This window comes from Podarcis muralis, chromosome 4 (genome assembly GCF_964188315.1).
Source record: "Podarcis muralis chromosome 4, rPodMur119.hap1.1, whole genome shotgun sequence".
In the NCBI taxonomy this organism is placed as follows: domain Eukaryota; kingdom Metazoa; phylum Chordata; class Lepidosauria; order Squamata; family Lacertidae; genus Podarcis; species Podarcis muralis.
Genome location: NC_135658.1, coordinates 65,081,589 through 65,103,480, shown reverse-complemented (window position 1 = coordinate 65,103,480; position 21,892 = coordinate 65,081,589). Strand labels below are relative to the sequence as shown.

General features: G+C 42.5%; 1 protein-coding gene across 10 annotated transcripts in view; it reads left to right on the top strand.

The window, feature by feature from the left end:
* Positions 1 to 3,165: 3,165 nt before the first annotated feature.
* CNKSR2 (connector enhancer of kinase suppressor of Ras 2) overlaps positions 3,166 to 21,892 on the top strand; it is a 131,268-nt gene continuing 112,541 nt past the window's right edge. For 6 of the 10 annotated variants that reach the window (XM_077927419.1, XM_028727525.2, XM_077927421.1 and 3 more), the window contains exons 1-2: positions 3,167 to 4,201; positions 17,251 to 17,414. In XM_077927419.1, the coding sequence (XP_077783545.1) occupies positions 4,138 to 4,201; positions 17,251 to 17,414 (228 nt within the window). In that variant the 5' untranslated portion in view covers positions 3,167 to 4,137. Of the gene's footprint in view, positions 4,202 to 17,250; positions 17,415 to 21,892 lie in introns of all 10 variants that reach the window. The other 4 variants (XR_013392625.1, XM_028727518.2, XR_013392626.1 and 1 more) reach the window with 2 other exon arrangements.

Below are 21,892 nucleotides of genomic sequence, written 5' to 3'. Positions count from 1 at the left end.
TTCGGAACGCTGTTCCGAAGCGGGGAGGGGGGGCGGGAAGACCTGCCCCAGCCGCCCCACTTCGGAACGCTGTTCCGAAGCGGGGAGGGGGGGCGGGAAGACCTGCCCCAGCCGCCCCACTTCGGAACGCTGTTCCGAAGCGGGGAGGGGGGGCGGGGACACCTGCCCCAGCCGCCCCACTTCGGAACGCTGTTCCGAAGCGGGGAGGGGGGGCGGGATCACCTGCCCCAGCCGCCCCACTTCGGAACGCTGTTCCGAAGCGGGGAGGGGGGGCGGGGACACCTGCCCCAGCCGCCCCACTTCGGAACGCTGTTCCGAAGCGGGGAGGGGGGGCGGGATCACCTGCCCCAGCCGCCCCACTTCGGAACGCTGTTCCGAAGCGGGGAGGGGGGGCGGGGACACCTGCCCCAGCCGCCCCACTTCGGAACGCTGTTCCGAAGCGGGGAGGGGGGGCGGGATCACCTGCCCCAGCCGCCCCACTTCGGAACGCTGTTCCGAAGCGGGGAGGGGGGGCGGGATCACCTGCCCCAGCCGCCCCACTTCGGAACGCTGTTCCGAAGCGGGGAGGGGGGGCGGGGACACCTGCCCCAGCCGCCCCACTTCGGAACGCTGTTCCGAAGCGGGGAGGGGGGGCGGGATCACCTGCCCCAGCCGCCCCACTTCGGAACAGCCGAAGCGGGGAGGGGGGGCGGGATCACCTGCCCCAGCCGCCCCACTTCGGAACGCTGTTCCGAAGCGGGGGGCGGGAAGACCTGCCCCAGCCGCCCCACTTCGGAACGCTGTTCCGAAGCGGGGCGGGGGGCGGGAACACCTTCTGAAGGCGGGCAGGGGGCGAAAGTCTTTGTCCCCCCTGCCTGCCTTCCCAGGGGCTTTTAAATCGCCCCGGACAGCGGAGAAGTCCTCCGCTGTCGGGGCGATTTTAAAATGCCGCCCGCCAGCATTTTAAGATCGCCGGGACAGCGGAGAAGTCCTCCGCTTTCCCAGGGTTTTTTAAAATGCTGGGGGTGGGAAGAAAAGCCCTTGCCCCCCCCCCAGCCTTCAGAAGAGGTCCGGGGACAGACTGTCCCCGGACCTGGTCTGAAGGCGGTTTCCCTAGGAACGCATTAATTGATTTTCAATGCATTCCTATGGGAAACCGTGCATCGCAAGACGAAAAAACCGCAAGACGAAGAGACTTGCGGAACGAATTAATTTCGTCTTGCGAGGCACCACTGTATCTGTACAACCATACAAGGGATGGGGAGCAATTCACATTACACAATCTACCACTGTCTATATTTTATTTTTGAGGTGGAGTGATGGGCATACATAAACTCATACAAGAGGTAAAAAAAATTACACACTTGTTTTGGGACAGAATTCTCTTACCAACATCTTACCAAGTGATGAATTTGCACCATTGTACCCAGGCATAGAATCCCTCACTTGCCTTGTTAATTTCATCAGCTAATTTATTTCATCTGCCTCCTTTCCAATTCTACCTTGGGGTTCTTTCCACCTTAACAGTACCATCATGTGTATGGGAAAATATTATATTTAATATATAAAATAAGTAGGGGAGAAAGTGTTCCATGTTATTTTCTGGGCAATATAAATCTATATTAACATACTAGCAGAACAGCAATTATTCTTCAAACATGTTGTCATTAATTTAGCTAAAGGCACTTGCTTTATTATTTATAACATACTGTATAAACATAAACAATAAAAAATATATAAAAGCCACAATGGGTATGTTCCACTGAAACCACTGGAACAACTTAATTGTTACTTAAGGCCCATTGCCTTCAGAATGATTGGCAGCACAACTCTCTGCATGTTTACTCAGGAGTCAATTCTACTGTGGTCAGTGTGATTTATTATCATATTAGTCAGAAGAACCTTCAGCTGGCGAGTGGCCATCATTTTTTTCTGTTGTTTCTGACCTGAATCCAAATGGTGATAATAAAACATGATAATTTATCTGCCTAGAAGTTAGGTCCTAGCTTTGCTCCTCATAGTGGAGGTCATCTTGGTGCTTCTTGACATATGGGGCTAAAAGTAGCTGGTGCTGTATTTTCTGTGTTGCCTTCTAAACATGCCTCGGTAGCCATACATTGTGTGAAGAATGAGGAAGAGCAGTAATTAGGATAGGTGAGAGAATGTCACCTTTCTGTATCATCCTCTATTTACATTTATAAGGCCCTTGTTTTTCTGCCCCATCTGCTTTCTTTTTCTTCTCATCACCTTTCTCACATTTTGTTCTCCCTGTAAGCTATTACTGGGCCCCGTTTACTTCTCCCAGCAACTGACCTTTTCACCCTCTGCTTTGCCACTCTTCCTACCTCCTTCTTTGCAAAGCACTGTAGAATCTCCCTCTGTTGCTGCAGCAACCTTGCAACTTATCCAAGTCTCAGCACTGAACTTTTGTAACCTTCATGCTTACCCAGACCACCTTCAATTACTATTGGTTTCACCCTTCACTGCCCCATCTTCCTTCATCCTTGATCAAACCTTATCTTATCCCTGTATCTTTGATCCTATATGAACACTTACAGGAGTCAATTTCACAAAATCGATGAGGCTTACTTCTGCATAAATGCATTTTTTGACCAGGGGAAGCTCAAACGCCCATGAATTCTGTAGACTTTTCAATAAGCAATGCAATTCAGTGATCTGTATAGCACCTGGCATGCTGCTGGAACTGAATTATTGTTGAATAATAGCAAGAAGGCCTGTCCAGAAAGATATTCCCCTCCCAGGGGGCCACACATGCCTGAAAGGGACTTCTAAATACAGGGAAAGATGTGATTTCTGGAATCAGAGCAATTTAAAGATAACAGCATTTATTGTTCTGTGCCATCCATCACATACTGTACATTGAGCAGCCAAATAAGGAAATAACCATTCCTTTGGAGGTCCATTTATTCTGACAGCTTCCGAATGCTGATCTAAAGTATGTGAAATAGAATCATCCTAATAAAAAATGATGTTCCTATCCCCCTCCCCACCCTGAGCCAAGGGCTTTTCTCAGCAATTACCTTCCTAGCCCACACAGAAATACCTAATCCGCTCTCCGCGCAGCCACCCCCGCCCCGCTGGATTTCCTCCCCCTCAGTAATGTATGCATCATAACCTCATGGTAATTCCCTCCTCCGTTCCCCTGGGAAGAGCTTTAAAGTCAGGAAACGCTGGAGGGATAAGCAGGCGCCTCGCTCCGCCAGGCAGGTGCTGCACCTACCGCCGAGGCCTCGCGCTGCTTCGGAGCAGGGAGTCTTCGCGCGCTCCTCCTCCCTTCCCCGCGGGAGGGGATGCGCGCGCGCGCCCTCCTACGCTCCCTTTCACTCCCTCCGACTCCATAGCAGCGCGAGGAGGGCATCTCTCTCCGGGCGCTCGAACCCCCGCTTGCAAGTCCCACATGCAGCCCCCTCCCCAGGGCGCTCAGGGGGCTGCTTGACTTCAGATATTTTCGGCTCTGAACTCTCGTCATTTCCGCCAGTGTGAGAGAGGTGGGGGCTGCGAGGGGAGCGAGAGAGAGAGAGACAGAGAAAGGAAAACGCGCGGCAAGCGTGCAGCTCCGCGAGGGAACAGCTCTGGGAACAAACGCGGCGAGAGCGCGGGGCTCCCGGCGTCGCTGCTGCCGCCGTCGCCGCTCCATTAAGCGCCTTCGGTGCTCGTGAGCAGCGCCGGACAACGTCCCCCAGCATCCTGGAGCGGCAGCCGCCGCCGCCGCCTCTCGCCCGCAGGTCAGAGGGGGCGGCAGGCAGGAGGCGTCGGAGCGTGCGGGTGCAGCAGCAGCCCTCTTCTCCCGCTCCCTGCTGAGGAGGCAACATGAACTGAAAGCCCCCAGAGGCGCCGATACGCACACGCGCGCAGCCGCGCGCCCCACCGACCCGCTCACACACAAGCGAGAGGAGACGAGCCGTGAGAGGAAGGCGAGGATTTTTTTTCTTTCCCAAGGCAGCCTCGCTGCTGCTGCTGCTGCTTTCTCCGCTCTCTGCCGTTTCGCGCCTTAACCGGCAAGAAGCTGAAATACGACCCCCAGAACCCCTCAAAACCCCCAACTCTATCGCGGCTCGTAGGCCAGCTGGACCCGCCACCTGCCTTTCTTTTCGCGGTTTCTGAGGAGGAGACACCACTTCTCGCAAAGTTTCCCCCATGGCGCTCATTATGGAACCTGTCAGTAAATGGACCCCGAGCCAAGTGGTGGACTGGATGAAAGGTAAAGAGCAAGCTCAGGGGCGGCGGCGGCGGGAGGTGGCTGGGTGCCCCCCGGCCTCCCCTCCCTCTGAGGGAACGGCGTGGCTTGCCTTCCCCTCGCATGTTTGAGTGTCGTGGGAGAGTTGAATGTTGGAAAAGCTGGCTGGATGTCTTAAGCAGGTTCTCGACGTTAGACGCACAGAGAGGCGGCAGCTCGGCTCGAGCTGGCTTTCTGGGTTTGCCATTCGTTTTTAGGTTTTGGTTTTGCTTCGTGTCCCCGTGGACTCGAGGCGCCGCTTGGCAGGTGCTGTTTGCTTTCTCGCGGGGCGAATGGAGGAAGACACCCACCGCGCCTTCCCAGCCTCATCTCGCGCTTTCGTGTCGCCCTGGGCAGAGGCTCAGCTGCTCACTGCAGGCTAACTTGCAGTGCTCCAGTGTAGCGCCCGGACATCTACTTCTGACCTCATCCGAGGCATGCAGTTGCCTCGAGCCACATCTTCCAGCCTCCCATTCATTTACGGTACTTAGTTCTTGGGCAGTTAGGATACCGACCCCTCGTTCCCCCGGTTAGGCGACGAGCTGAGATTGGAGTGGCTTTTTTTTTTAAAAAAAAACTTTTAGCAAAGATAGATTAAAAGCCCCGATCGCCAGACGAAATAGAAATTTAAAAAGCAACAACTACCTAAGGAGGTTAATTTGGAAAAGGAAGGCTAAGGGCGTTTAATAAGCGTAATCATAATACCCTGTGGCTGTTTGTAAATATGCCTTCCATTCGGAGCACTTGGCGAAATGCGAGCCAGCGACCCAGAATGGCCAAGAGGCCATATGGAACTGTGGAGGAATGCTAAAACAATCCTGGCCAGGGGGCGAGGGGCGGTGATGGAGGAGGATGACAAGGGAGATAGTGGAGAGCAGGTGCCAAGACGCAGCAGCGCCTCTTGAGGAGAGGGGCTGCAATAACAGCGCCAGCATACTGGAGGAACAGTGGCTCTGGTGGCGGCGTGACCTGGCAAGGGAGGGAGCAGCTGGGACGACAGCCCTGCATGGGCCTTGCAAAGCTGATCTTCGGGTCAGAGTGCTGGGAAGGTGGCACAGCATCACATGCCATGGGAAGCATGTGCGCTGTGAAACAAAACTACTGGAGGAAGGAGGGTAAACGGAGAACATGGTGTGTTTGCATCTCATAGAGAGTGACAGTCTGGTGTCCTTTAAAATGGTACATACATTGACGTGTACTGCTGCTCCTAAGCATTCCACTTGTTTCCCTTCAAGCCAAGCAAGGAGCACCACAATAGCAGCTGAGCTGCTGTAGCACTCACTTTCAGCAGCTGTCTTTTTGTCATTCCCATTTTGCTCTTTTAGCCCTGCTGGCATCACTTTTGAGGTTGGAATGAGATTTCTTTTAGTCGGCTCTCTCTAGCTTTCCTCCACTAGCAATTGTCAGTCCATTGTCCATTCCTAGCATCATTTTTTATTATTGATAGCATCAGAAACAGAGCTTTTTTAAGGATGTGGGCTTAGATACTGCTATTTACCCACTAATTAAAGCCATTGCTTTATTTGTGGGTTGTAACTTTGAGGAAACTGACATTTTTTATTTTTACATGGCTGATAAAATGAGAAATTGTGCCTCACCTCTTCGTTACATCCAGCTGCTGCTTGACTGAAACAGCTGAGGTCCATCTGTGGCCCACTCTTAAACACACTCTAGCTCTGTTGAATGCTGTGAACTTAAGTCTGCTTAAACATGCATAGAATTGCACTGTAAGCTTAGTAGCCACTGTTGTCAAATGTGCTTCTATCTCTTTCAGTAGATATGCTCCCCTACTTTTCAAGGAGAGCGTGTTTCAGTCAGCACTCTTGAAACAGGCAGTTTCTTGCCATTTAGTATTTTGCTTACTCACTGTTTGGTAGTGGCTTGGCAGGGAATATATACTTAAACCTCATTGATTTCAGTGGGAGCTTTTCAGCCTGATTCAGTACATGTTTCCAGTACATTATTTTCTCTGAAGTAATTTCCAGTTTATTAAATAGGATTTACTCTCAGGAAATGTGTGATTAGGATCACAGCTCCAAACATGTGAAAGATGCTTGTATTTGTCTTTATTTTAAAATGAAAATTCTAGGTGGTTTAGATTTTTTAAAATCATGTGTAAAAAAATATTACATCAACTTTCTACACAATGTGTCTCAATAGATTGGTTTAGCTACAGTTTCATTTTGTAACATTTCCTTGAAGGCTCCAAGATGTGATAAGTATTATAAGAGGACAATTGTGTGTACAGTCAGTGGCGTAGCGTGGGGGGTGCAGGGGGGGCCGGCCGCACCGGGCGCAACATCTGGGGTTAGGGCAAATCCATGGGTTAGGGGGCGCAAATCCACAGGTTAGGGGGCGCAAATGCACGGGTTAGGGGGCGCAAATTACTTGCCTTGCCCCGGGTGCTGACAACCCACGCTACGCCACTGTGTACAGTGGTGGTGGTGGTGGTGGTGGTGGTTTTTTGAAAGAGCAGTAATATTCTTTTTTTAAAACATCCCATGTAATTTTCCAAACATGGAGCTTCTAAATGAAGCATTGGAAATCAATATTTCATTGTGAAATGTATCACAGAATATGAAATTATGCCTGCTTATCCCGAGCACCCAAGGATATACTTTGAGGCTTTTAGCATAAATAGCCCATATTTTAAGATACATTGTTTATACTGGCATTGCTTTTGACTATACTTATCATCTTTCTGCTTGTTTGCCTTCCCAGTGTAAAAACAACAATATGAACATATGAATGTGGGTTACAGGAAAGGCTTTCATGTATTAGAGATAACTCCAGTTTTCATATTTATTTTATAAAATCCCAAGTATGAAAACTGGAGTTCTCTAATCCTAGCTTGTAGCGTGAATAAATCTAGCTAGTATCAAATATATCTGTGAAGCTGGTGCAATTGAATGACTGATTTATGAAGAACTGCTATGTTGTGGGTATTATTTCTCAGACTTCTTTACCTTTCTAATGCATAGCAATTTCATCCTCCTTAAAACTTGAGGCATATGGTCTTAGTTATTTAACTCTTGTAAGTATTTCCATAAATAGTTATGTAAGTCTGTTTAATAATGCTTATTACCTATATACACAGTTCCCGAAACAGGGCAATGATTTGCTGTTCAGCAAAACTGCAAAACAGTAGACAGTATTATGGTAAAATGCTTCATAAAAATGGAAGGTCTAATACTTTGACCTTATTCTATTGGAATCAATGAAACTAGTTAATTTCATTACCATTCAGTTGATGCCTACTTAGAACATTTGGTTTCTGAATTGGTTGTGTATGTGCATATTGTGCATGTAATGCATGGGACAACATGGCCATGTTCTTTGCAACATTAAACAGATGGATTGGGAAATATCATTTGCTTTTTGCATTTTAAATGGTTGTGACTTGCCTCAAGATCCCTGGGGTGTTGTTTGGGGGATTTTTTTGTTGCGGGGGTTGTTGCTGTTGCGTTTCTGGGTCTTTATTTTAGATCAATCCTACTTAGAATTAAGTTCAGTGTGGCTTACTTTCAGGTCATTAGGTATAGGACTGAGGTCTGAATATTTTGACTAATAAAGCAGAAGTTACAAGCCTTTACCTCTAAGTTTAATTTGTGTAGTACTAGTGACTGGTTTCCCTGTTTAAAAAACTGCTGTTTGTGTTTCTAAAAGAAAATCAATTAGCTATTTTCCAGTTTTTTCTTTACTGGTATATCCACTTCACACTTAATGGACTTGGGAAGAGAAGATAATAGTAGCCCAAACTCACTTATGTGCACAAACAAGTTTTCAATAACATTAACATGCTTGAAAGTATCCTATATTATGACTTCATTGTTTTTCCTCACCAGACTCTGTTTTTATGAATACCAAAAAGCGCACTTGCTCATTAAGAAATGTGTTTAGCTAAAATAAAATAAGCATTATTCTTGCATGGGGCATGCCATTGTGTGACAAAAACCTTTGGTTTTCTTTCTGTGTTTACAGCTGTAGTTTTTCTCTATTCCCACTTCCATGTACCCTGAGGCTTCTGCTAGTACTATAGAGATTGAAAATATGGGGAGGAGAAGCAGAAGAACCAAATCTTATGTCCAGTCACAGGAGGATTGCAGGAAAAGTTTACATATGAACAAACAGAAACATTTAATCTTTTCATTTGTAGAAACCCTGGTCTCTGTCATGGTAGATCATTTGTCTGAGAAAGGCTCACAGCTGCCAGTTCAGGTGGAAGGCAGGATAATTGGGAGTGCTGCCACCTAGCAGATCTACTCATGTGTAAATTTTGTTGTAGGCTTCAAAGGTGTAACTTAAGCCAGGGCATACCATTGTAATGAATTTTAATATAGCCTTATGCCATGCAGCTTTATAATTTCCTGGCTACACAAGCTGTTATAATATCAGTTATTAAAAGTTTGTTTATCTGACTTCTGATTAGATCTAATATGCAGCAGTGTACATTATTTGAATTCTTACAACATAAACCTTATGTGGAAAAAGCACTGTGAGATGTCCTAATATTATAAATACATTACAATAATACATAATAATTATTTTGTGACTTCTTCTGCTGTGACATTTCTGGAATATACTGCAGGCCTTTAATGACAATAGGGATTGTTTGGGCTGTGGTGCAGTGTTTTGAGAAAGGACTACAGATCCAGGGAGCTTCCTTTCAAGCTGTTCAAGGCTTCCAGGTTGCAGCATGGAGGATCTTGCACTAAGTCCTGCAGCTCCTCTCCTACCGAGAAGAACCTCATTTATTATTTTTAAATTGAATTGATGAGAAGGAGGAAGTGTGCTCCCTTAACTATGAGTTGCCTGCAACTCTGAGTAAGCAGGTTCTGTTCATGCAACAGAATTTCTTCTTCTTCCTATGCCCCTCCTGCATGCCCTGAAAACCTGGAGGGTCTCCTAACCTTCTGGAGCTGATTCTGAGGGTGTGTGGGTAGCTGCAGGAAGAGAGGAAGTGGAAGTCTGTTCCACGCATGCAATGGCAGCTGCATCCCTCACTCCAAAGAAAGTTTTGTCTCCTGTGTGAAGCTTGCATATAACACTCTTCTGCAACAGTGCTGTAAAATTTCCACTTCTGATTATTTTCTGTGTAGGCTTCTAAATTTGATGGAATGTAGCTCACAGTAACAAAGTATGCACACAATGCACAGGTATGTTGTAGCAGCACACACTATTTTCACAAATTCCAAATTCCAATGCATGTATCAGTGCAAGCTGTGTGTACAAATTACAGTGGACCCCAATAAATTTATTGAATTGGGTTTCAATACCTTTTCTGGATACACCCTGGCATACATTGCAATTGAATCTGTCATACATATTGTCCTTGAACTGAGAGGCATAGCATCTTAGCATACTGCTTCTGATATCAAATACAGACTTTTTTGGGTGGGATTATATGCATATTTAATCCCCCACCCAAGTTGAGGGGTGAAATTACATTGACCCATGGTGCAGTGAGGTACAGAAGGGCTCAAATTAACATTTTGCCCCTGGACTATCAGAATCTTTAAAAGAGCCTGCCTTTGTTTGTAAGGGCTGACCTTATTATGTATCTTAATAAATAAACCAAGCCAGGTATTTAATGTCTTGCTCTCTTGTTCTTCAATATTGAATGCATGAAGAACATGACAGTAGGGAATGTAATGATGGAAATGTCAACATTTGCCCTGAAGCAATAAGAAAACATGGATGAATGACTCAAGACTATTTTATAACACTTTGTAATTTATAATTAACATAGGTGTGATGCTTATTTCCTACATATGAATGGCTGGGGAGTAACTTTCATAAATTTTAAGTATTGTGCCATCATAAATCTAGCAAGAGCACTGGTACTTGGCCCCCCCAATCTTTCCTATCTTTGATTTTAGGATTAAGTTATTGAACTAGATGGACTAACAATTAACTGAAATATGTGCTTATCACTATGCTGTTTTGTGATACAAGAGATCTGAAACTGCTGATACCCAGCCTTGAAATATTATTTGATTGGACTATGGAGGAGGGTAAGGTATTAATAGTCTCCCAGATAAACCACCTGTTGCTGAAATAGTTTTGCAGCTGATATCTTGTGTTGTGGAAATTACTTGAGTGCCAGTATATTACTGCAAAGTGATTCTACACAGCTATCAAACATGTATTTTGAAGGTACATGACAACATGAGTGGAAGTTAACATGATAGGGAGGACAGTTTGGATAATGATAATTGTAAGTGGAAATGATGCCCTTGACAGATGTGAGCTATGTGTATGTCATTCATCAGTGTAGTTATGGAGTAACTGAGAGAGCTTCAAAGCATTTTCTAAAGTCTGATAAGTTATACATTCTGTTTTGAAGTGATGATTAAATGCATATTGTCAGGAATTATTTAGATTTTTGTTTAATTTTGTTTTTGTTCATTTTCTGTAAAATGAATATATATCACAGGTGATATTCTTCATATTACTAAGAAAGGATATTAGCATATTTTTAGATATACTTAATAGAAAAAGTGTATTTGAACTGTTCTTGCAATTAGCAAATTGTAATTTTCAGGTAACAAAAAAACAGGAACAATTCAACTATTGCATTGCTTTATAGTAGTTATTGTTCCAAAGCAATCTGGTTTTACTGTGTTTTCCTAGCTTTCCACTGATCCAGTCCTTCACCTGAATTAATCCACCTTTGAGCTAGCTGAAATAGTAGTCTCTGTTGTGGTTGTGTAGTTTGGAGCAGAAAAAATGGGGAGAGGAGCAATGGCATTTGGCATTTCACTCTCAGAAAGAAGTGATCTGGCAGGCTTAGAAAATTGGCCTTAGGAAAGGGGCCTTCCTCCTTAACAGAACCTTGGAGGATAGGGGAAAGAGAACATGACTCTTGCTGCCAGCTGGCTCTCAACAAAATGATCTGTGGAGAAGAGACTTTAAGAGGTGTGATTTGGCATTTGCAGTGATATTTTGTTCTTTCAATGACTATCAGTCAAGCTGAGAAAGAACAGAAATATCGTTCGTAAATATGTTGTCTTTTCACAATATTATTCTGTGTGTTTCTGTGTGGTTATTGCTTGTTATGTCTTCCATAAACCTAGTCCATTGATTGGGCCTACAAATAAAACAAACACATGAGATTTATTATAAGCTTCAAATAGCCCCAATCAGGTTTCGGTTTTGTTATAAAGAACCCAGCTGCTTCTGCTTCTGCTATGATTATTATTTGCTTAGCATTGTATCTAGTTGCTTGCATAGACCTAAAACTCATATATTTGCTTTGTGTGTCAGCTAACTTCTAACACACACCAATACTAAATGCTACTGATATAGTTTGCTATTATTATTTAACATATTACTTAAAGTATATGCTTATTAATAAATAATATATAAGAACAAAAATACTGCTCTAAAAACTATGGTTAGCATACGTTAGGTGAAGTTTTCAACATTAATAAGCAAACAACAAATTTGGCACAAACTGATAAGCAGCAGAAGACCACTCTTTTGGCCTAAGCTGGGATGGTTGGAAGAAACACTTGGGGATAAACAAACATTAGCACAATACTCACAATAAAAATACAGTAATAATTTCAGAAGTTATTGGCTTTACTAGCAAAACCATCACTTATCACACATGACTCTGGTATACAGGCATAATATTTTCAATCTCTACGATACTTAATATAAAATTTCACGTGGTGTTCATTGTTTCATCCGGCATTCCCTTTCCTCAGCAACAGGTCTGGCAACTGCTACAGATACATTGTATACAAGTCATATATGTATGTTTATTGATGTTCAGCAAATAATACTATTGAATAGAAAAGTGAAGAAGTATAGATAAATACATCAGCTTCATAGGCTGAGACAAAAACCTTTGGCCTCTCACTTAAGAACAACGCTGCAATGATCAATACCCAATGCAGGCCATGGGCAGGGTATGGGCTTGTTCCCCTGGACAGTGTTAACCAATTTGAGGAAAACATAACTGCCATGTCATATATTTTTTTGCATGCCCAAATTCTCAGCTTCAGATTGAGATATTTTACATAAGGAACCAGGGCTAAACAAAACTGCTGCTTGAAATGTCTAAGAATGGGCATTGGGTCAGTAAATTTGGAAGGCTGTTTCCTAAAGTATCTGTGTATTGACCATGCTATTCACAAGATATGTTGGATTTTCAAAACAACCCTATAACACAGGACACAATGCATTTGGGCTGTTTTACACTTTAACTGTTTTTACTATTTGAGGAAACAATGTTAAGCACAATAATATTTTAAACTAATATATTGATTGCCTTATATAATGAGGGTTTCCCCCAACAGTTATCAAAATCTTGCAAATCTTAATGAAGCCGGTCATACTACAAAAGCTAACTGCTATGTTTCCAGTGCTTAGTAATAGTAAATGTTAATGCTATTAATAATTTTATTTCTACATATATGTAAGAATATATGAGGTGTTCCCCCTCCCTAGCTAGACTGATATTTAGAATGTGTCAGTATCACAAGAATTGCATCCTTAGCTTTGTATACAAACGCTTTGAGATTCTGGGAATTTCAACAATTATGTAAGTTTCCTGTATACCGGTAGTTCTTAATTGTTTTTTTTCTTCAGATTTCCATGCAGTTTGTATTTTTACAGATTTCCATGCAATTTTGTATGTCGGCTATATATTTTGCCCGTCTGTCTGTTCTCCATGCATTTGAATTCCTTTTGTGATATGGTTGCCAAACTTAGTGTGACAGTTCCCAAAGTGGAGAAGCCAATTTTTGTTTATGTTTGATTAACATTGTGTACCATTTTGAATTAAGATGGTGGACTGAAATGTTCCAAACTGCAGCAATTTTGATGCCCATGGAGTTAGCATGGCCTATTTGACGTGACGGTTGCTAAGATCAATGAGTGCTTTTTTGGCCTATGTTTGGACAGACACCATTTTGAATCAAGATGGTAGACTGATCCATTCTAAACAGCACTGATTTGGATGCCTCTGAATATATTGTCACCCAATTTGGCAAGACTTTTACTGAGATCAGGAAGCAGCCCTTGGTTTACTTTTAGAAATGGTTGGACCCCATTTTGAATCAAGATGGCAGAACAAACTGTTCCAAACCATGCTGATTTGTATGCCAATAAATATATTTTTCCTAAGTTTCATGTGACATCATCCAGTTTGGTCTGACAGTTACAAACTGCACCAATTTGGATGCTTCTGACAATATTGGTGCCCAATTTGGCATGATGGCTCCCAGGAGGAGGTTTTGGTCTATGTTTGGAAAGTGTCAGGAACTGTTTTTGAATTACTGGTTATAACATTTAGTACCTATGTATGAACTAAAATTGGAACTTTTCTCATATACATGATTTTTTCTTAGGCGATTGAACATTTTCATTTGAACTAAATGTTACCATGTTAAAAACACTTCCAAAATATGATCCACAAGTATCAGTTAAGATGCCCCAAATAATTATTTTAAAATCAATCAATCAATTATTGTGTGTTCATATGCTTTTTTTGGTCTAAAGGCCTCCTTCATTTTGAAAGAAACAACCTCATTTACTTATTCAGTGACTTTAATTTTTGAAAGCGAGTGGCTAACCCCTAAGATTCTATAGCCTAATATGGCTGACTTGTACAAGGATTCTGAAAGGTAATAAAATTATTACATGACTTGATCTTTAGAATATTTTCAATATTTATATCTGCTAGTACATGTGTGTAACTTGATTTTTCTCATCACTGCCCTGCCCAGGAAGTGTGTGAGAGAGGTAGGTAAGCTAAGGACTAAGACACAATGATGACTAGTTAGACATGAAATATTGTTTGCACAGCTGTATCTTGGAAATGACCAAATCGTTAAACAACTTACTGGGGGGAAGTGAACAGAGACTCTTATTATGTTCAACCATGAAATTGCTGAACAGTGCTTGTCCTGTTATAAAGTCATTGCATATGTTGCTAGGTCAAAACCCTTACCCTTATTTTCCTATTGCGTTCAGAAATAATTGATACTTAGCTCTCTTATCGTAAAGCAACTGTTTCATGGAAGAAATAAATTTCTATTCCAGTGATGCATTGTAATTGTAACATTACCATCAAATTATTATATTAAAATCACACAAGTTTTGACATAAGATCAAGAACAATCTGTCCCACCTGATTGCATTTTGCAGTTGTTGAAATAGGACTTCAGTGCAGTAATTAAATCATGAGCATCAAAAGAGCTTTAATATTTAGTAAAAAAAAGGATGATAAAATGTTGTTAATTTATGGCACTAACTTATTCAAAATGACAGCTATTATTTTACTTGCAAGTATTTAACACTTGCTTGTAGAACAGATGTCTTAGGATTTAATGCATGTCTCAAGTATTAAGTTTTGATGAATGAAATTTGTCTTTGACCTAAAAATATAGTTAAGATGCTTTATTCAGCACACATGCAAATCTGAATTCCATAAACTGGTTATAGGTGCAACAGCTTTCTGACTTCTTAAGACTTATATCATTGTTGGTAATCACAGTACACTTATTATGCGAAACGCCTTTGTGTAATGCTTGTGGTGTGCCTTTTCTCACCACTGATATAGCTATCTCATTATATGAGGCAACATTACACTCTTCCAGGAGGGGTCTGATATGGAAATACCACCTACTTGATTCTAGGTCACCAACCTTGATGATAGCTGAGTGGTATACAATATTCCCTGCATGAATAAGGCCCTCGAAATTTTAGTTCATTGGAGATCAGGTGGAAGGGTGAGACCATGTCTGTCTAGAAGGGCCAGTACAGTTGGACTCTGTATGAGGTGCAGCATCAGAACTCATAATCTTGGGGCAGTGGCTGGGAATCTAGGAGGTTCTACTGCTGATTATTACCCAGGGCCCTGCTTTTCCAGGGCTCCAATGAACCCTATTGTTTAATTTCCTGCAGTGCCCTGTAGTATCTGTTGTAGTGCCAGCCATAATGCTCTGGAGTGATGCTGTGTTGGATGATATCTAAATGATGGCTCTGAAATACTAGCACTCATGAGGGCACCATTGCAGCCTGCTGCCAAGTAAGGCCTCATTGGCTTGCTGGTGGGGGCATTAGGCCAAAGGCCCTCTTAAGCCTGGAATTGGACCTGCTTGGTATAATGTTCTTGCATACTAACCATGTCCACTTGGTTTCAGGTGTGTGTATCTCATGAGGCAAAGTAGAGCCAAGAAAGTTCAGATAGTATTGGCCAAAAGTATGATAAATGTATTTGTGATTTTTTGATCCTCATACTGGGATCAGGAAAGCTTATTTCCCCATTTAATGCTGATAATCTGTGACAAATTCACAGGGTGTTGGAATTAATAATGGATTCATGTCAGCAAATTTGGTTTGGCAGGGATTTTTTTCTATGGGGTGGATGGGAAAATAGCATTGGGCAGTTTCCTACTTCTGTGGATTTGAACACTTTTTGAATAGTCTTGTAGTTATTTGTGTTGCTTGGACATCCTTCTGTTGTTCATTTGCTGCATACTGCCCTATATTTGTAGCATATCTTCTCCAGCTGGTGCCTTCCAGATGTTTTTGACTACAACTTCTGTCACCCATGACCATAGGCCATGACGGCAGTGGCTGATGGGAATTGTGGCCTAGAACTAGAATTGAGGGCACCAGGTTGAGGAAAGTTGACATAGTTTAATTAATGTTGAACTGAAATTGGGATTGCTCACTCCACAAAACCATAGAAGCACATTCTTGATAAGGCAAACTACACACTTGGTGTGAACATAACCACTGTGTGAAGAGGGTCTGCTGCCTTTAATGTGGCATTTGCTCTTTGAAGCAAGCAACCTTCACATTTTGCATCATCCCATCCCTCTTGACAAAGGATGCTACCAAAAATTTAAGATTACGTCAACTAGTCTGTGTTCTGTTTTCAGTGGATATTTTCAGATTTGAAAGCAATGTTTGAGAGATTTCTTTAGTACGTATGTCAGAAAGATTTCTGGTATCAAATATGAAGAAACCATGCCAAATTTTTATTTATTATATTTTACATAATGGCCATTCATTATATAATGCTCAGACCATATTCTTTTATTTTCTTGTAGTTCTTTGTATCAAAGTTTAGTTTTATTCCAAAGATTTCAACTTTTTTCATACTGTGGGTTCTGTTTTAATAGTTTACTGTTTAGCATGAAGACTGAGTTACTTCAAGTGCAAATCACTTAATTTTTTTAGCAAATCAGCAGTTCTAGTACCCAGAGGCCCAAGCTTTAGGTTGAATAACAGCATTTGTGACTGTGTGGTGAATTCAGCTAAATTTGTGAGGTTCACCTGAAGACCAGCATTAAAAGACTTACATAATACTACATACATAATACTAATATTATCATTGAACCACAATTATATCATTTTAAAAGTGAAAAAAGTGCCAAACATGCATAAAATTATGCTGTTATTTGTATAGTCAAGTGTCATGCGTGCCTTTGTATGGGACTGGTGTTTGCATGGTGTTCTGGCTGAAGAATTAAGAAGGATTTAAAACAGAATTGAGAAATGACAATGAAACCAGCGTGAAATGAGCTAGTATGTTGTGACGAAAGCGAGCATGGTACAAGGAATGAGAAAACAACATAGGCCAGGTGCAGACAAACTTAACATTGCTGAGCTCTTAACCATATTTAGCAGGGACTGGGCAATGGGTTTGAGCCTTCATTTTCTCCATTCCTTATTGTTTCTGCATAAATTCTACTGTAAATTCTAATACTGCAGTCAGTATTAGCACTGCTGAAAGTTAGTTTGAAACTAGGGTTTAAAGGTATGTGGCTTTAAGGTGAATATGTGTGAGAACAAATTAGTGGACTACTGCTTCAACAAAGCTAAAGAATTTTATACAAGAATTTTGATTCCGACCATTTCCTTCCATATTCATCCAAATGTTCAAATCTCTGTTGATCAGTTTGTGAAACATTTTGCTTAAATTCTTCAGTCTAATCTAGATTTCCCCTTATTTCATTTATACAGAAAAATAATTCTTCCCTTCACACATGTTTTGTTTGTTTTTGTTTTAGGTCTCGATGATTGTCTGCAGCAATATATCAAGAATTTTGAGAGAGAAAAGATTGGTGGAGATCAATTGCTACGTATCACTCATCAAGAACTGGAGGATCTGGGGGTTACTCGAATTGGTCATCAAGAACTCATCTTAGAAGCAGTTGACTTGCTCTGTGCATTGGTAAATGTCTTTGTGATAGATTGTTGGGTGGCAAGAGAGACAATTTTTGTCAGGATGTTTTTTTGCAGTTTGAATGCCACAAATGTTCTTTAAATTACTACATCAATCTAGAATCCTCCACTTTTAATCACATCAGTTCCAATGTGCCAGTTTCTTACAGTATTACAAAACTGAATTTTAATTGAGGAGGGTAGTCAGCATGATGAGAATTGATCTGTGATATCTCTCAAAATTTGATGTTATTGCCAGTGCTGTTTAACAGACCGCTAGGCATGTGTTTTGCATTTTTAAGACTTGCACTAGAACCTGCAGTTGCCTTAAGAGAAAATTGGTTTTGTATAGAGTTTATTTTGGGGACTTTTCAAGACTATTTATGATTACATCATGTTTAGAAAAAGCATTTTACTAGTACCCAGAGTCTATCAATTACTTCACATGTTTTTGAACTGAGCCTGCAGTTAAAAACAAATTATGTATTTGAATACCTGGTTAAAATTAAAAGGGAGAGGTAAGGGGTGAGGAGGCGGAGAGACAAGATATGGGAACTGTTCTGCGGGCGAGCGAGGTGCTGAGGGCGTGCCTGGGATTGGTGTAGGGTCATGGAGAGGCCCACCCAGCACATGCTGCTTACACCACAAGGCACCCAACGTTGATGCCTCGGACTGGTTTGTTGGGCTGGGCTCCTTATGTTTCCTGCTTTATTTTCCTGAGCAAAGGTCAACAAGGTCGACAACTCTGGGCAACCTGGGGGGGGGGGTGCCGGGTGGATTTTTGCACCCTGGCGCCACATATGCTTAAGACGGCCCTGGTTGCATTTGAGGTCTAACTAGTAGGTAATAAATTCAAGGGACTTAAGAGTTTGTTACAATTATGCAAAGAATAGGAGAGGAGTATGGAATATGGAATATGGAGCAGAACGGGGGTGGCACTGTGGGTTAAACCACTGTGCCTCTTGGGCTTGCCAATTAAAAGGTCGGTGGTTTGTATCCCTGCGATGGAGTGAGCTCCCATTGTTCAGTCCCAGCTCCTGCCAACCTAGCAGTTCAAAAGCACACAGTGCAAGTAGATAAATTGGTAACGCTCTGTTGGGAAGGTAAACAGTGTTGCCGTGCGCTGCTCTAGTTTCGCCAGACGCCGCTTAGTCATGCTGGCCACATGACCCAGAAAAACTGTCTGCAGAAGCGGACAAACGCTGGCTCCCTCGGCCTTTAAAGCAAGGTGAGCGCCACAACCCCAGAGTGGTTCGCGACTTGACTTAATTGCGGTTCGAGGACCCGGTCCCCGCATAGTGGAATGAAAACACAGGACACGAGATATAAGGTTAATGGGCAAGAAAAGGCCACAACTTTATTGATTACAGCAAGTGAAAAGGTATTGGCTTAGGCACTGGATTACGTCAGCTGACTCCAGCCCCTCAGAGAGGGGTGAGTCTAAAACAAGGGGGGTTTATTCACCAGTAGGTGGATCCTGTTGATGCTAATCCAACTATAAGCTCTCCCCTGATGTCACCGAGGGTCGTGCCATGGCCTCCCACCACGCAGGCATCGGACAGAATACACGACCACCGGATTCCTTTTAACGGAATACCCAAAAATTGAAGGGGTAGGCGATGGCCACACCTAGCCCTTTGACACACCACAACACATTATTCCAATGCCTAACCTACCCACCAATACCACGAAAGTTGTGATGATTGCTATGAGGTAGGCGAAAAAACCAAAAAGCCTAATGCCAAATGGAAAAATTCCTACCAGGCCCCCCGGAGAACCAGGGTGACCAACCTAAGGTCCATAGCAAGGCCAAAAGAAGACTGAGACCCTGAGCTCTAAGGGAGTGGAGGGTGGGTGACTCGCGACGGGACGACGAAGAGTGAGGCCGGGAAGATGGCGCCGCAGCAATTTAAGCTGCTAAACACGCCCCCTCACAGGCACCTGGTTGGGTGCCTGCTCGTGGGTGTGGGCGCCAGCCAGGTGAGGGGAGGCAGGGGGCAAACGCCCCCTGCTTGAGGCGTGGTCTGGATCCCGACCACAACCACTCCCCTCTCTTGCAGGAGGAGAGTCTTTGTCAGAGGTCCTTTTTATGGACTATGGAGCAAAAAGTAACAAAAATCTGGCCACCTTGGGAGGTTTCCCCCCTGAAAGGCTGGGTTGTTGTTGTTGGCACTCATCTGTCTCAAGAGACAATGGAGTGTGCCTTCTGGGGGTGAAGTTAAACTGCTGCATTAGCAGCACCAAATGTCCTCCCCAGTGACAAGATCTCCCCCACTCAGCCTTGCTGGTGTGGTCCAAAGGAAAGCAGAGCAATATGTTTGGCACCAGCTTGGCTGTAAGAGTTGCCAGAAGAAAGCATACAAGGTGCCATCCAACTGTCTTAGGGTCTCCACTCCATATTTGTGTAGGGTTTAGTACTTAGCCTTTTCTTCTCCTGAAGATATCCTGCAAATCAGTGGAGGTTTAGGGTCAGAGTTTTTCTTCTAGATGAGCTATCTTTTCAGGTTGATGAACCCCATCTACAGCATATGCAGAAACCACCTTATTAACTGTTGGACCCACTACTGGTCTTGTCACTCAATCCGCTGGAGCCTGTCTTCACCTGCAGGGGAAATCCCTAACTCATTGAGGGTTTGAGACCCATTGACTACCCTCACCTGGTTTAGCCGGCCAATCAAAGCTATTCCTGGGGTGTCGCTGCTGTCACATGCTTACAGGTTATGGGAGCCACAGGTGAGTGCTGAGTGCAGGTGAGAACCAAAGGTGGACAAAATAAGCAAGAAGGTGCACAACGTGTCCCCCAGCAGAGGTACTACTCCTCCCTAAAAAACCCAGACGTAAGACTGAGTACACATTTACAGTTGTACCTTGGAAGTCAAACAGAATCCGTTCCAGAAGTCTGTTCAACTTCCAAAATGTTCAGAAACCAAAGTGCGGTTTCTGATTGGCAGCAGGAAGCTCCTGCAGCCAATCTGAAGCTGCGGAAGCTTCGCCGGACGTTCGGCTTCCAAAAATCATTCAAAAACCGGAACAATCACTTCCGGGTTTTGATCATTCAGGAGCCAAGGCATTCAAGATCCAAGGTACGACTGTATTTATTAATAAATGAAAAAGAATAAAATAATGCTGATTCTCTTGTTCCACTAGAACTTCCTTCTGTTTTCCTTTTGTGCTGGAGTTGTGTTGAAAAATAGATTTAATTTGTAAATATTATTCTAAATTGTTAATTTATAACTGTATCACACATGCAAGACTTTACCTGAGGCACATTATGTTTTTTGCATGTGGAACTTCAAGCGCTCTTCAGAAAAAGCTATCTTCATTTAAATGACACTGTTAAACTTGGATATTAAGAAAAATCTGGCCTTCATAACACCCTAGCTTCATAGCTCTTGGATTTTTAACTTTCTCCCCTTCTATTATAAGAGCAGAAATAGCAGCAGCACTCAGCTAATTGCTTCTGTAGATTTTATATATTAGGCTTCCTGAGTCCTACTCCCTGCTGTTGTTTTGCTTCTTAGATGTTTATAATAAAAACTATTGTGCTTTAAAAATCTATTCTCATCCTTTGTACTTTTAGTAAAAGCAACATGCATATTATACTTACAAAATGTCACATTGCCTTTTCACATTTGCCTCAATGTTATACCTGCACGAAAGTAAAAGAATTATTCTGATCTCAACAATAGATAGTTTCATAGTTTTTAGTATTTAGTAAAGCTGAGAATTTAGTAAAAAAAAATTTAATTTTATAGGAGATCTACAGAAGTTGGATAAATTGGTATTGCAGTCCATTCCATAGATTGTGGAAAGAATTAAGTAAAGTAGCCACATGATCACCTTTCTGTTTTAATTATTTTAAAAGCCACAAGTGAACATGAACATGTATTTGTTCACTTGAACAAACACTGTGGATAGAAACTGCATTCATACCTTTAAGGATCTGACAACATTGTACACAGCTTGAGCTTTTAATACAGAAAAAACCAGAAGTGACAGTAGTAATAATATGCCTGCTTACTGATTTGGAACATAACCTTCAGTTTCTAGTCAGTATTTTATTCAGTGAATCTATGTATCCTTAGCAGAATGCAGACTAGAATATAAATCATAGGTTAAAAAATGAATGATGCAGCAGGTGATGACTAGTTTTGCTAGCCCACTTGTTCAACAGCTGAATCCGTTTGGTTTCTTGCACTTGTGAAAGATGATGTGCAATTGCTTACGTAAGAGCTTACATTTCAAATTTGTTGGTCACATTTTTATAAGCATACATCCACACTATAAAGAGAGAAATCAAACCTTAGTTGCATCACGTTTTTCTGTTTCTAATACTACTAAAGCTTTTGTTTCTAGCTTTTTCTCAGATTATATGTGTAAGTATATGCATATGTGAGGAGATTTCTTGAAGAACCTTAGACTTGATTGCCATGACATGTTTTGGATCCTGAACATAACAGTTTTATTACATTCTACGTTGAAGATAAA